Genomic DNA, 15,776 nt, shown 5'->3' with positions numbered 1-15,776 from the left:
CTTTATCCAAATGATAACCAACTCAAATGCTCCTATAAAATCTTGTCTCATGTTTATCCTCAATTGAAAATTAGCTAGAAAAAGTGTATAAAAGTGTATACCTTAACAAAAGTAGCTCCTATGCTGTAGAACAAGGTGATGAGGAAAAGGAAAACAAAGGTTACAGCAGTGTTTGAATTGCCACTGTCATCTGTATCAATGGGTTCAAACAGGGGATGCTCTATCCACACGATCCACGCTGCGGAAACCAACAAGAACACATTCACATTAAGACACTGTCCAACACAAGCTGAGTATAAGAGTCTGGCATATTCCTTGTGTCTGTGATGATTTTAAACTATTAAAAAAATAATAGACTAAAGGCAGGATTTTGAAGATTTTAATCAATTCACCTGTCCATCCTTATTTAAAATTAGACAGGTGGACTAAAGGCAGGAATATGCAGTCAAATTAAACCAATTAGAATCTTGTGAGGGACAAAGAACCTTTAATGAACCATATTGTTTCTGAAATTTGATGATTTTTATTTATTTATCTTAACCTGCTTACTACATAATTAAATCAAATATTTAAAGAAAGGTGACCATGAATGTATCAATCAAAACGGCAAAGAAGTTGTGAATGTGTCTTGGCATGCTGTAGATGAACCGATGAGACTAAGAATTATCATTCTCTATGCCCTGAACTATAAAAAATGGAGAGCATTATGTGTCTGAGTAATCATAATATCAAACAGTTCAAATGACATACAATATACACACACCGACGAATAAGCATTTACTCTCATTATTTAGAGTTTTATGTGCCTGCTAATGGTACTTTATATATATTTTAAAGTAGCCTACTCTTAAAATGCCTCACTTCGATCTATTATTATTTTAACTGTTTAATGTTTTCATTTTTTAAATTTCAATTTATTTGGAGTGATGTTATGTTATGATGTCTTTGTGACCTTATATGCTCACATATACACAGGGACAGACACATGTAAAACTGGCATGATAACATAAATTAAGTGCACAGGAAATATGCTTAGTTTCTTTTTTTATTAGTCTTTTACTAAATGTGATATGCATGAAAATCTCTCACAAAGCAAGAAGCCACAAACATTAAAGACGAACACACTTACAATTATGGACATGTAACTCAAAAACAAAAAGAAACACAAGATGAACAAGATAGACACTCAACAAGCATCACAGGAAGACATCACATGCATAACGATCTATTCCTTGCAGGTTGCAGGGGTATTCATACTTAGATTAATTACACCTGGCTTATCAATATTATCAGCAATAGATCTTGTCAGTACGCGCATTTTTTCATCAATGGTTTCATGGTACACTACACAACTGTAGACTGTACCACTCTTCCATTCGGAAGAATCCACTGTGATCTGACTGTAGACCGAGAAGTATTTATCATTCTGCATTGGCTGGCTAGTTATGTGCTTGTACCCATTCGCAGGTTCATCATCAACAAGCCAAGACACAAACACCTCCTTGGGGTAGAAATCCTTCACATAACATGTCAGGGTCACCGTTTCCCCCTCTTTGTACTCTGGGGGTGCTAACAGGTAAACAGAGGGTCTCTTGCGTTCTTTACCTAGTAAGACAAGATCACAATTAAGACCAGAATACTGAGTCACTCATTTTCTTCTTGTTATTATTTTTTGATAAACTTCATTGTCAATTGTAATGAAGACTGTGTATATCAAGAGACCTTGTGGAAGCAAGAACTGTGTTACATTTTACAAAAATGAAAAAAAAAAACATACCTTTTTCTCTGGTGAACTTCTCCTCCTTTGGCTGTGATAGGTCTGAGTGTTCAACTGTGCACGTAAATGTTGTGCCATTGCTCCATTCTTCATAGCCTATAGGGGCTTTAAGTTCCACTTTTCTACTTTCCTTGACATCTTCCTCTGATGCCTCAGCGATGATGAAATCATTTGCTTTAATCTCTATTTTTTTGAATCCTAGATTTTCTCCAGAAGCTATGCACTTCAGCTCTCCTCGTCTATTTTTCAGCATGTCTTCAAGGGAGGGGGGGACTATATCAACAGCAATATCGCTGCACTCTGGCGGATCATCTACAAAAATAAGACATGCAACAGGTTAGAGAGAGGTAAACATATTATGAATAATGAAACATTCACAGTCCTCAAGAGAAAACTTACGTGTATATTGGGCCTCTCTGACTTCCTTTCCCGTCTTGTGGTCGAACTCGCACTTAACCTTTACGTCTGTGTTCGTCCATGTGTAGGCGCTGATTTGAAAAATGCTTGTGGCACTATACAAGGTTACTGAGCCATTCTTCTCACTTGTGTCATGGGTGTCTATCGCATTTTTCACCTCATCATCCTGAAACCACTTAAACGAGTATGCTTTAGGCGAAAACTGCCGGGCTAAACACAAGAAGGTTGCTGTCCCATTCTCTAACTCCTTTATTGTAGGTACTGTTAAGAAGACAGTTGCAGGCTGATCTGGCGGTGGAGCTGGCAACATACAGGAGAAAGCAGAGAGGACATGAAAAGCAAGAAAATAGTGCAATATGCTTTATTAGGCAAAGCACATAGATGCTCTTGAGTTTGAACGTCAATGTTAAATCTTGTAGCCTATACTTATATTTAACTTATTTTTTTCTTTTTCCTTTATCTTTTGTTTATAAAACAAGAAGAAATCTCATATGCCACTGTATTCCCTGGCATGAGGTCAGAGAAAAAGTATTTCTAAAGGACTAAGCATATTATGTACTTTTCTGTTCTAATGTTTTTTAGATCTTTAGCCTTGCTGTTCTCAGCTAGTGTAAAACATTTACTGTCATTAGACTCTGATAAAGGACAACTGCTTGACATGCACAAAAATATAAAAGCAGGTTCATTGGTATTAAAAAATATCAATCAATGATTTGACAAAACTATAAGAGTGTGCTAAAATGTCTATTCAAACATGAGCCTCCATGAAGAAACAAAACAAAACACTGAAAACAACAGCAATAACAATATTAGACATTTCAGAGATGTGACTTACCTGGTGGAGTTACTTCAGTTGTTACAGTGCCTTTCGAATTTGAAGCTTCACATGTGTAAGGGTTTTGAGGATTCCAGTCGCTTTTCTTCACACGCATATGGCTGATTTGGGTGTAGTCTCCGTCACTCCCGAACGCTGGATACTGCACGAAAGTATTCAGGTCTTTATCACCAGGAGCCTTCCACTTGAAAGTGAGTGAGTCCGCAGGTGAGAAACCTCTGGCCAAGCAGCCGACGGTGAGGAACCCAGCAGAATCAGCAGAACACTGAGACAGGGCGAAGATTGACTTCGGCGGAGATGGTTGAGCTGGAGAGACATTACATCTTTCTCAGACAATAAACTACAACATAACGTAACATATGCAACACTATTAGGCCATGTCAAAAGAACGAATGAACCAATGAATGAATGAATGAATGAATAAAAAATAAATAAAAAAATTGATTGAGATTACATCGCTATCTTCGCTTTACATCAGAGTCTTGTGGCCATGTTGATAAACTGCTTAAACTACCTTGCAAGCAAGTCATATTTTCTTCTTCTTCTTTAAGACTGGTCATACCTTTTTTTTTAAAGTAAGTTACTTTATCAAGTAAATTGGTCTAATTTGAATAAAAAAGTAAGACTGATTAGGCTACCCCTTGGTTAACTGTTGGTCAGTCCAACACGATCTCATGAAAGTGGTATCTATAGCATGAATGATATTTCTCGTATAATTTATACGGCAAAAAGAGTTTTTGCGTTCAAATGATACGCACTGAAAAACCCTTGGGTAGGATTAGGGGTGAGGAGGGCGTGCGCATTACACGCCATAATGTGCGTATCATATGCACGCGAAAACTGCGTATCATATGTACGCAAAAACTCGTTTTGGCGTATAAATGATACGAGAAATATCATTCGTGCTATAGACCGTGAACAGTTCTTAAAAGAAACTTTTTTTTTTTTAGAGTGAAGAACATTTTAATCGCCAATCTAAAGAACCTTTTGTGCAATGGAAATGATCCATGGACGTTAAAGGTTATTCATGGAACCATCAATGTAATTTAAGAACCTTTATTTTTAACAGTGTAGATGCTGTATGTCATATAGCATATATGTACAGTCATATTTATTATCAGACAGAGGCCCATAGGCTAATAAATAAAGGATTATCTAAACGAATAATAATTTATTAGGCTACTGGATAATGACTGCATAATGACTTTTCATTTTGTTTCAAATTAAACAGTTCTTGTACTTATGAAGTGTAAATTAAAAAACAAATTTAATAAAAATTCCAACCATTTGAGAATTTTAAATAAAAGCATTTTATAGCAGTTTGCAACTTTGAACTATGAAATCATATGGAAAAAACCCCCCCGAAAAATGTATCACTGAAAAATAAATAGCCCCCAAAATACTGCAAACAAACACCCCTCGCACTTCCGTTTTTTTATTTTATTATTTTATTTTCATTGTGCTAGAAATGATTTCTTGAATAGCGGTTGTTAAACAAACAAACAAAAAAAAACACAAACATTTTAAATCTCCAATTGTCCTCTTCATGCATCGACAGATAAAGGCTTTCTAAATCAGTACGCCAGTTTATTATTGTTATTATTATTATTATTATTATTATATTCATATTATTTAATAATATCGGGATGAAATCAACAACTTAAAATATAACACATTATATTAGTGGATATCAGTGCATAAAGTTAAAACGAGACGTTAGAGTTTATTTAGGATTTTTAGTCTTATATTTGCTCCGGCTGTTTTCAGCGTCTATTGAGCAGTTTAAGGCAACACATGAGAGAATAATGTACAACGAAAGGAGTCGTTTAAGAATAACTACTGTTGTATTTTTGTTCGTTTTTAACATGAACAATATTATAAAATGATGTAGCCTAGTCTTAAATCTAATGAAATGGACAACAGCTAAATTAAGACAGTTTGCAATGGAAAACTATGTTAAAGATATAATAAAAATAAATAAATAATAAAACACACGTGAAATTGTGTCTTTTTTACGATACAAATGTCCTTGCAATTAATCATAAAATCTTACTGTTTGTTACGGTGACTTTGGTGCCGCTTCCCCAGTAGTCGAAAGCCCAGTTACACAATATTTTTTTAATGTTACAGTGCAGTATAAAAATACAACGCTCAGAGTCTGTTGAACGACCTGTAGCCAATTCCTTGTTTTATTTGAATGCACAAATACAATTATTTCGAATTTAATTATTCATAATCTGAATATTTGCGTTTCTAAATTACTTTAGATTATGTCCTGACTTTAATTGTCTAATCGCATAACAAGAAAATCTCGACATTGAAATGTTTCTTTAATGTAAATTTTTTTTCGACAAAATAACTGCGCGCACATTTATCGTAGGCAACTTAAATTAGATTTTGATTTGGTAGTTGGATATATTTCTTACCTGACGAGACAGTGACCATTGTTCCTTTCCCCCAGTAGTCAAAAGCATTGTCACACTGACATTTTACCAGGGGATATTGTACAAAAATAGCAGCTATATCATATGTTTACCAAGTAGCTTTCATTTATGATTATATAACCCACAGATTGAACTATTTAGACTTTTATTTAGCCTTAGCCAAAACGGACTAGAAACGGAAAATTACATTTAGCCAAATATTTAAAACGTGCCAAGATTATTGAGAGGATTCTTTCTTACCAGATGTCACTGTGACAGACGTGCCTTTCCCCCAGTAGTCAAAGGCAGCATCACAGTGATAGCCTACTTTTAATTTCTTCAGTGCACAAAAACACAAACGATCTTTTCCAAATTAGCCAACCTTAAAACCTGATTTCATTCGTAATTTATTGTCAAATTATCCATGATATTATTTTCTCTGACTAAAAAGTGTTGTTAATAAGTGGCTCTAGAAATATGTTTCATAGCTATGAATAACGATTCATATTTTGTTGTTTGGTTCGAAAGCTATTTCATTAATTTGACTTGATGTTACAGTGACCGCTGTTCCCTTTCCCCAGTAGTCAAAGGCCGTCACAGCGGGAAGGTTCACGATAAGAGCCATACCATAACCACAATAATACATTTTCATAGGCAATATTTTGTCTAGGCCGACGTTTTCAAAACGATTTAGTTTGATACATTAGTTCGCACTTTCTTTAATCGGAGAGTTTTAGCTTCGCGTTATTTAATGACCGTTACCGACGCATCTTTCCACTGTTAACCAAGGTAAACATTGTAAATACGTCTGCATGTTAGTTTTGTGACAATAAAGACTACCTGATCTTTCAAAATAAGTTAAAACAAACAAACAAACAAAAAAAGTAAATAACAGAAAATAACGGCAATAACTTACCTGAGGAAACGGTGACTTTGGTCCCTTTCCCCCAGTAGTCGAAGTAATCGACACAGTGACTGATGCCTTTGAGTTACTGACCAAAAAACCCACACGAAGCAGCGATGTTCATGTGATCAAAATAACTTTGGTCAGAATAAATGGATGAAAACTTATCTCGCCTTTCTATTGTTCACAGCTGATCTATAGGTCAGAAATATTTGCAGCACTTATGTTGCATTAGCCTTTATATATTCAAACCATGATGACTCTGAAATTAGAAAGCAATTTTTAGTAGGCTAATAATCTGAACCAAACTCTTCCTGCTTCTGCCCTCAGTACAGATGTGTGCTTGTGCTTACTAATAGGCCTAATTAAATAGAATAAAACATATTTTGAACGAAAAAATCATAATACAGTTGTGGTCAGAATTAATGGCACCCCTGAAAAATATGATCAAAAAATAAATAAATCTGCATTGTTTATCCTTTTGATCTTTCATTCAAAAAATTCACAAAAATCTAACCTTTCATTGAAGTAAAATAATTGAAAGTGGGGGGTTAATCACATTATAAAATAAATGCTTTTCCCCAAAAGACGCTGGCCATAATTATTGGCTCCCTGTTATTAAATACTTTTGGCAACCTCCATTTCCAAAGATAACCGATCTGAGTTTTCTTCTATAATGCCTGATGAGTTTGGAGAATAACTGACAAGAGATCAGAGACCATTCCTCCACACATAATCTCTCCAGATCCTTCAGATTCATGTTGGTGCTTCTTCTCTTCAGTTCAGCCCACTCATTTTCTATAGGGTTCAGTTTAGGGGACTGGGACGATCATGGCAGAAGCTTCATTTTGTGCTCAGTTACCCATTTTTGTGTTGATTTTGATGTTTGTTTTGAACCGTTGTCCTGATGGAAGATCCAACCACAGCCCGTTATAAGATTTCTAGCAGAGGCTGTCAGGTTTATATTTTGTATCTGTTGTGATGTATGATTAAGGGAATTTGGCCTTTGTGTTTCCTCATATTTAAACTGGGGGAAATATTCTGTTCAATTATTAATATAAGATTGCAGAACTTTCTCAAAACTCACAAAATTCTGGACAAAAGTCAAGTTGGATTTCTGTCCAAACACAGAACATCTGACCACATTTACTCCACACGATGATCGATAAACATGTATACCAAAATAAATCCAAAGTCTTCACTTGCTTTATTGACTTTGAGAAGGCTTTCGATTCGATCTGGCACGAAGGACACTTCCTAAAACTACTGGAAAAAGGGATTGGAGGGAAAACATTTGATTTGATAAGCACCATGTATAAAAACAATACATGTGCTGTAAAAATAGGAAATAAGCGAACAGAATTTTTCTCCCAACATTAAGGAGTCAGACAAGGTTGCCCATTGAGCCCCACTCAATTTAACATTTATATAAGCGAATTAGAATTATTTTATTATATTAAATAATTCCACTGCCCCCAGCCCAACCCTAACGGAATCAGAGATTAAATGTCTCCTCTTTGCAGATGATTTAGTCATTCTGTCAAAAACAAAAGAGGGACTACAACAGCTCCTCGACGTCGTAGAGACATTCAATCAAACGTGGGCTCTCAAAATTAACTTTGCAAAGACAAAAAATAATGATTTTTCAAAATAGATCCAGGTGTAGGGAAAATAAATACGTATTCAGAGCATATCTGGGACTAAAACTGAGTTCAACAGGGAACTTTATGTGAATGAACTGAACGCAAAAGCAATGAGAGTCTTCTACATGATTAAAAATACTATTCGACATGAAATTTCAATTCAAACCTGGCTAAAAATCCTAAAAGCAATAATTGAACCAATTGCTCTGTATGGCAGCGAGATATGGGGACCTCTAAAAACCCAAGATTTTTCAAAATGGGAAAAAGAGGAAATCGAAACTCTGCATACCCAAATTTGTAAAAGCATCCTAAAAGTAAACAGAGTGACACCAAACAACTCGTGCAGAGCTGAATTAGGACAATACCCCTTGTTGATCACTATCCAAAAAAGAGCTGTGAAATTCTACCAGCACCTGAAGCGCAGTGACCCGAGCTCATACCAGGCTGAAGCCCTGCGGTGTCAAGGGCAGAACCGGCACCGGGGCGCACTCTCACAGCTGATGCTGAAACTACAACCAGACCAGCACAGCACTATCTGGCCCAACCAAATTATAAAATTACAAAAACAAAATTACATTACCTATTGGAAAGATGCTACTAAATCACAAAAGAAGATGGAACTCTATTTACACCTGAAAAGAGATTATAAACCAGCAGAATACTTGAGCTGTGTGAAAGAGCATAAAGTGAGAAAGACCCTAACCAAGTACAGGCTGAGTGACCACTGTCTGGCTGTAGAGAGAGGACGACACAGGCAGATATGGCAGCCGAGAGAGCAGAGACTGTGTTCACTGTGCTCTCAGAGAGAGGTGGAGACAGAAGAACACTTCCCGATACACTGTGATCACTATCACAGCATTAGATCAGACTATTTCACTAGATTCCAACAACTAGAACCAAATTTTATGGCATTACCAGATTCAGAAAAATTAAATCATATTTTGGGAGAAAACTCTAGCTCAATCACAACAGCAGCAAAATATGTAACAGCCTGCCACAAACTATGAGAGTCAGCCAGTGGACAAAACTAAAGTCAGAATCATTCTTATCTTGTCTGAATGTTGGTACAAATGTACAAAGGTGTTTTTTTTTCTTTCTTTTTTTTCCTCTTGTTTGTATTCATGCAATTGTTTACTGATTGATTTATTGACTTTATTGATTATTTGTTCATTGCTTATGTAATGGCCAATGCTTTGGCAATACTGTACAAGTCATGCCAATAAAGCTCATTTGAATTTGAATTTGAGAGAGAGAGAGAGATTCCCTTTTCAGATCACTGCCAAACAACTCTTTATTTAAATAAGTCTACAAAGTATAGCTTTGTACAAGAATCAGAAACCAGCAAAATGTATGACCTCCACCAAAAATATATATGGAAAAAATGCAGCAACATAGAGAATTATTTAACTGCACTTGAGAGTACAGAAATCAAATCAAAACTTAATCTCTTCAGACTTATTAAATTCCCATGCACAAAAGATGGAGTAAATTTGGCTACACAGCATTTAAACAATATATTTGTTGAATTAGCTACAAAATCAAATCTCAAAATAATTAACTATAGTAACAAAATAACAAAACACAAACCCTCAAAAGAAAAATGGTATGATAATTGTATGCGTTTATGCTAGAAAACAACTAAGACTATTATCAAACCAAAAACACAGAGAACCCCATGAGAGTCAGATACGGGTCCAATACCATCAGGCACTAAAAAACTACAAAATACTAATCAATAAGAAAAAAGAGCTTTACAGATCTGAAGAACTTAACAAAATAGAAGAAGCCATTGACCAAAACGTCTTTTGGAATTTGTGGAATAAATTCAGTCCAAGACAAACTAAAGATAAATTAACAATACAAAATGGTTTGATCTGGAAAAATCACTTTGAATTTTTGTATAAGAATATTGATTATAGTGCAATCACCCCCCAACAACACTCAGTAGTTGAAAAACTTCACCACTTAGAGGAAAAGGTGAAAGACTACCAAAACCCCCTAGATACAGCAATAACACTAATAGAAATACAGAGCCAACTGAAGGCTCTGAAGGCTGGAAAGACTTGTGGAGTGGACAGCATCTGCCCTGAGATGCTAAAGCACAGTAGCCCTACACTGCAGGCAGCTCTCCACAAGCTGTTCAACCTCGTTCTGGAGTCTGGTTATTTCCCTGAGATCTGGAACCATGGACTCATCACCCCTATTTTCAAAAATGGCGACAGATTGGACCCTAACAACTACAGAGGCATTAGTGTGAACAGTAGTCTGGGGAAGGTTTTCTGCAGTATTATTAACGCCAGAATACTGTCCTTTCTCACCAAGCACAATGTCTTAAGTAAAAATCAAATTGGCTTTTTACCAAAATATCGTACATCAGACCACATTTATACTCTCCACACCCTTATTAAAAACTACACCAAAATTAAAAATGGGAAAATATTTGCATGTTTTATAGACTTCAAAAAAGCTTTTGACACAATATGGCATGATGGGCTTTTTTACAAACTTATCGAAAGCGGGATAGGGGGTAAAGTCTATGACACTATTAAATCACTGTACACAGAAAATAAATGTGCAGTAAAAATTGGCTCCAAAAGAACAGAATTCTTCAAGCAAGGGCGTGGCGTGAGACAGGGATGCAGTTTGAGTCCAACACTGTTTAACATTTACATCAATGAACTAGCAACCATGTTGGAACAATCTGCAGCCCCAGGTCTCACTCTTCATGATACCAACATCAAGTTCCTGCTCTATGCCGATGATCTGGTTCTGTTGTCCCCAACAGAAGAAGGTTTACAACAGGGCCTGTCCGTCCTAGAGCAGTACTGTCAGAAATGGGCACTGACAGTCAATCTGAAAAAGACCAGTGTTATGGTATTTCAGAGGAGAGCCAGATCTCTGGGAAATAGACAGAGTTACAACTTCACTCTGGGCAACACCAGACTAGAACAAAAGAGTTCATATAATTACTTAGGGGTTGAAATTAGTGCATCAGGGAGTTTCAACCTGGCCATAAACACACTATGTAATAAAGCTCGGAGAGCTTTGTATGCAATCAAATGCAAATTTGGAAAAACAAATATCCCCGCAAGAATTTGGCTAAAAATCTACAATTTTCTGATAACACCAATAATGCTTTACGGAAGCGAAGTTTGGGTTTCTAATCCAGAATTTAAAAACTGGGATAAAACTCCCACTGAAAAACTGCAACTGGAATTCTGTAAAATTATTCTAAAAGTTCGCCCAAACACCCCAAACAATGCATGCAGAGCAGAACTCGGTATATTCCCTCTGAAAATTAAAATTCAAAAAAGGTCAATTAAATTTTGGCAGCATTTAAATCAAGCTGATAAAAATTCCATTGCATACAAAGCTCTCCTGAGCAACCAGCGGGGTTCAGATGTCCACCCCCTGGACCAGCTGGCTCAGAGGTACACGGAGATAAACACAGTCAGTAGTGGACAGACAGGCAGAGAGAGAGACAGGTACACTGAGCATCAGAGTCGCCACAGACACAATCCTCAGTCTTCAATCAAAAGATTTGAAACTAAATTAAAAGACGAGTATACAGAACAATGGCAAAATGAAAATAAAATACATCACAAACTCCTCTGTTATCAATCCCTGAACAGAGATATCCAATTGGCCGAATATCTCAAAACAAAAAATCCAAAAGAAATACGAATTTTAACAAAATACAGAGTCAGTGACCACGAGCTGGAAATTGAAAGAGGTAGACATTTAAAAGTGTGGAGACCAAGAGAGGAACGTGTCTGTTCACACTGCCACCAGGATATCGAAACAGAATTACATTTCCTATGTACATGTCCCAAATATGAAGACTTAAGAACCAAATATTTCCAAAAATTTGAAAAACATATACCAGGCTTCACTACCTACACTGCCCTACAAAGCAAAAAGGCAGTAACTACGCAGAGTGCAGAACTGAGAAAAATGACTTTAAAGTTATTCTGTCATCCAGCCTAAGTAGTTGTAGGTAGATTATTGGACATGTGGCTGCTTTGTTACTTTATATTAGCTTATTCTTTGTATATATCAATCCTCATATTTAATTTGATATTTTACCCCTATTTTGCAGTTACTGTATTCTTGCTTTGTAAATTTGCTTAGTATTACTTACCAAAAACGTGGCACAATACCAAGGAAAAAGGCAGTAACTACAGATTCTCCAAAAGCTATTACCATTTTTCTCCAAAACGACACACATTTGAGATAAGATGTTTTGTCACATAACAAAGGATGCCTTGAATGTCATGAAAATGATAATAACTCATTTTTGACCAAAAATGCAGTTACTGCCTTTTTGCTTTGTAGGGCAGTACACTGAGGACAAAAAGCTTCCTTTTTTATTAGGGGAAGATAAAAGCACAGCATGGCTAGCAGCTAAATATGTCTTCTCCTGCCACAATACAAGGCTAAATTAATAGAAAATTGTTTAAGAGGTATTTATACAAGTTATGTATTATATATATGTATATATATATATATATTTTTTTTTTTGTTATTATCTTGTTTGTCTGTATTCTCTTCTTTTTTATATGTACATATATATATGTGTATATGTATGTATGTATGTATGTGTATGTATATGTATATGTATGTGTATGTGTATGTGTATGTGTATGTGTATGTGTGTATATATATATATATTTTTGTTTCAATGTACCCTTTGAGGGACATGCACAGAATGTGTTTAGTATCTGCATCTACATCATAATTATCCTGTTTTCTTGTATTACTATATCAGATGCATTTTTTTTTTGTCATGCCAATAAAGCAACATGAAATTGAAATTGAAATTGAGAGAGAGAGAGAGAGAGAGAGAGAGAGAGAGAGAGAGAGAGAGAGAGAGAGAGAGAGTTAAACTTTTGTTTACACACCATTTCTTCTCAAACATTAGATTACAATTCGTTTTATTAAATTCATATTCTAATCTTATTCTATTCAACCAAGGCCTTGAATAAATTTACCATATGAACTTTTTGTCCTTCCATTTCAATTTTATAAGCCTTCCAAATGGCCAATTTTGCTTGACCAACCAAAAAATTTGAAAAAGTACAGATTTCCCAATTATCGCGAGAATACTTACACCCAAAAATAAATACTGTTTTTGAAAAGATTATCTCTAAACTACTCAAAATTCGGAGATAATTTACAACATTCACAGAAAACATGAAAGACTGTGTCAAGTTCATTACACAAAGTACAAAATGAAGAATCTGAATATTCACATTTAAACAGAAAAACTTTTGTTGGTAATGCACAATGTAAAATCCGCCACTGTAAATCACCAGACCTTTTTGGTAGGGGTGTTTATACAATAACCGCCATGAAGGTGATTTATTCTCTGTCACTGAGAGATGTGATCTCCATTTTATATCTCTTCTCTCTCTTAACTGTCCAGCAAAGAAAGACTTTACACAAACAGTATATACATTTTGTTTGCTCACTATAGAAAAAGGAAGGCTTTGTAAACCTTTAAAAGAGAGCAACAAGTTCACATTATCATCATTATCATTCCCATGTTGGTCTACCTGTTGTGTTACACTTCTGGAAAAATAACTTCTGAATGATTATTACCAGACATAAAATTTGTTATATATTCCCACAAAGATGTAGGAAAAGATGTTTTCGAATTCTTTAATATATTTCCAACAATGATCTGGATCAACTCTGGTCTGCCTCCAATATTTGTAGTAAAATGTTGTACTGAAACCCACTCTCTATTTGTCAAATCAATCAAATCTCCAACTTTAGTTACACCAGCTAAACCAAAGCTAGAAATATCAACGCAAGACATAATAAAGTATGGGAAAATCAGGGATTGTGAAAAAGTGGTTCATTTAAGCCGAAATGCTCTTTTCGCTCCTGCTTAAAATAACTCCAAGCTTCAAACACAGATCCATAAAACTTGATCTTAAACATGTCCTTTACAACATTTTCTGAGATCAGAAACATTTGCTTATCAAAACCCATCTTGTTTTTTCCCCATAGAATGGCAAGACCAAAACTGATCCACGGTACAGAGTCCGAAGAATAAAGCAGTTTTTGGGCAGTTTGTAACCTCATGGCTTTCACCTTAGAGATGAAGTAGTCCTTGGCCGCCCTCAATAACAGGAAGACAAAGAACCCCTGGAAGAAGCCAATAATGCCCCCCCCCCCCCCCCCCCCAAAAAAAAAAGTCAACAAAGGCTTTTTGAAGTTGCGATAAAAGCTCTTTCGGAGGGTCTAACACTGTTAGACGAAGCCACAGCATCGAGGCGGCTAGATTGTTCACTACTAGCACTCTGCCTCTGTAAGAAAGCTGGGCTTGAATCCATTTCCATCTCTGGAGCTTGCCTGTCACTTTTTCTAGAAGTCCTTCCCAATTCTTTTTCATAAACTGTTCAGTCCCAAAGAACAGTCCAAGTATCTTTACACCTTCTTTATTCCAAAGGCACTGATGTGGAAGTTGCGGTAGATTCTGATTCGACCAATGACCTATAATAATAATAATAATAATAATAATGATAATAATAATAATAATAATAATAATAATAATATAATAATAAAGTGTCTGTTTTTTCCCAATTGACACGTGCCGAAGAAGCACTCTCATAAATGTTGAGGCAGGAGATTAGATGTTTAACATCATCTTCAGATCTAATGATCACTGTGATGTCATCGGCATAAGCTGTTCATTTCACTTATGGAGTATTTGAGAGGCAAGATGATGGAACCGACAATCCTTGCAGCTTCTCTCTCAACATCCTCAACATTGGTTCAATGGAAATTGTGTACAAGAGGCCAGAAAAAAAGGTCTTGTTAGAATTCCATTAATTTTCAGCATATATAAACATCTTTATACAGAAGTCTTATCCATGAAGTAAACTGTTTTCCAAAGCCAAAGCCTTCAAGTATTTGAACAGATATTCATGGTCAACTTTATCGAAGGCTTTTTCCTGGTCCAAAAAAACAAGACCAAGATCAAACTTATGCAGTTCGGTTAAATACAACATGTCCCGTGTCAAATATAGACCGCTTTGGTACACAATAGGACTGATCTTCGTGAATAATGGATGCTAAAAATTCCTTGAGACAATTTGTCAGAGCTTAAGATAATATTTTATAGTAAGTTCCCAAAAGAGAAACTGGTTGCCAGTTCTTTAATAGGCCAAGATCTCCTTTCTTGGGTAAAATAATGATTACAGCTCTTCTGCAACTCAGGGGTAAGATTTTTGATTCAAAACTTTCACAAAACACATCATACAGATCCTGTCCGATGAGGGACCTGAAGGCTTTGTAGAAATGCGAAGTCAAACCATCCAACCCTGGTGGTTTTCCTGAGGATTGCTGCTGAACAGCCTCAGTTAACTCGTGAAATGAAAAGGCTTTGTCTAACTCAGCTTTATCTTCTATTTTTAAGGTGTGGAAGTCCATCTAAAAGCTGATTAGTTGTTTCAAGGTCACAAGGTTGTGCTGTATATAAATCTTCATAAAAAATTTAAGTTTGTGAAATTATTTCTTTCTTTTCCATTATCTCTTTTCTATTTGGCAATTTAAGATAATTTATATTTTTCTTCTCTCTAATATTCCTCTCCAATGAAAAAAAGAAAGTTGTAGAAGAATCCATGCTGTTTAAATGAAGATATTTTCCTTGTATGGATGCACAACGACTTCTTTCTTCATACAAATTCTTTAAAATCAAATTGTACTCTTTAAGCATTTTTGCAGTTTCTGTCTCTTCACCATCAGTGATGGAGCTGCTTAGCTTGAG

General features: G+C 35.7%; 2 protein-coding genes across 7 annotated transcripts in view; both read right to left on the bottom strand.

Moving 5' to 3' along the window:
- The window catches only part of ighd (immunoglobulin heavy constant delta), a 790,210-nt gene that overhangs the window by 446 nt on the left and 773,988 nt on the right, over positions 1-15,776 (bottom strand). For 2 of the 6 annotated variants that reach the window (XM_079864368.1, XM_079864369.1), the window contains exons 3-7: positions 6,369-6,427; positions 3,030-3,335; positions 2,177-2,494; positions 1,778-2,089; positions 1,028-1,605 (exon numbers count right to left, since the gene is read on the bottom strand). In XM_079864368.1, coding sequence (XP_079720494.1) covers positions 1,226-1,605; positions 1,778-2,089; positions 2,177-2,494; positions 3,030-3,335; positions 6,369-6,427 — 1,375 coding nt within the window. In that variant the 3' untranslated portion in view covers positions 1,028-1,225. Of the gene's footprint in view, positions 1-101; positions 239-1,027; positions 1,606-1,777; positions 2,090-2,176; positions 2,495-3,029; positions 3,336-5,455; positions 5,547-6,368; positions 6,428-15,776 lie in introns of those variants that run through there. The other 4 variants (XM_079864371.1, XM_079864370.1, XM_079864372.1 and 1 more) reach the window with 3 other exon arrangements.
- Positions 1-15,776, bottom strand: part of LOC307154331 (uncharacterized protein) — a 780,250-nt gene that overhangs the window by 77,741 nt on the left and 686,733 nt on the right. The gene's annotated exons all lie outside the window — the stretch shown is intronic.

This window comes from Squalius cephalus (genome assembly GCF_949319135.1).
Source record: "Squalius cephalus genome assembly, chromosome: 1".
Taxonomy (NCBI): domain Eukaryota; kingdom Metazoa; phylum Chordata; class Actinopteri; order Cypriniformes; family Leuciscidae; genus Squalius; species Squalius cephalus.
This window is presented reverse-complemented; position numbering and strand designations above follow the sequence as displayed.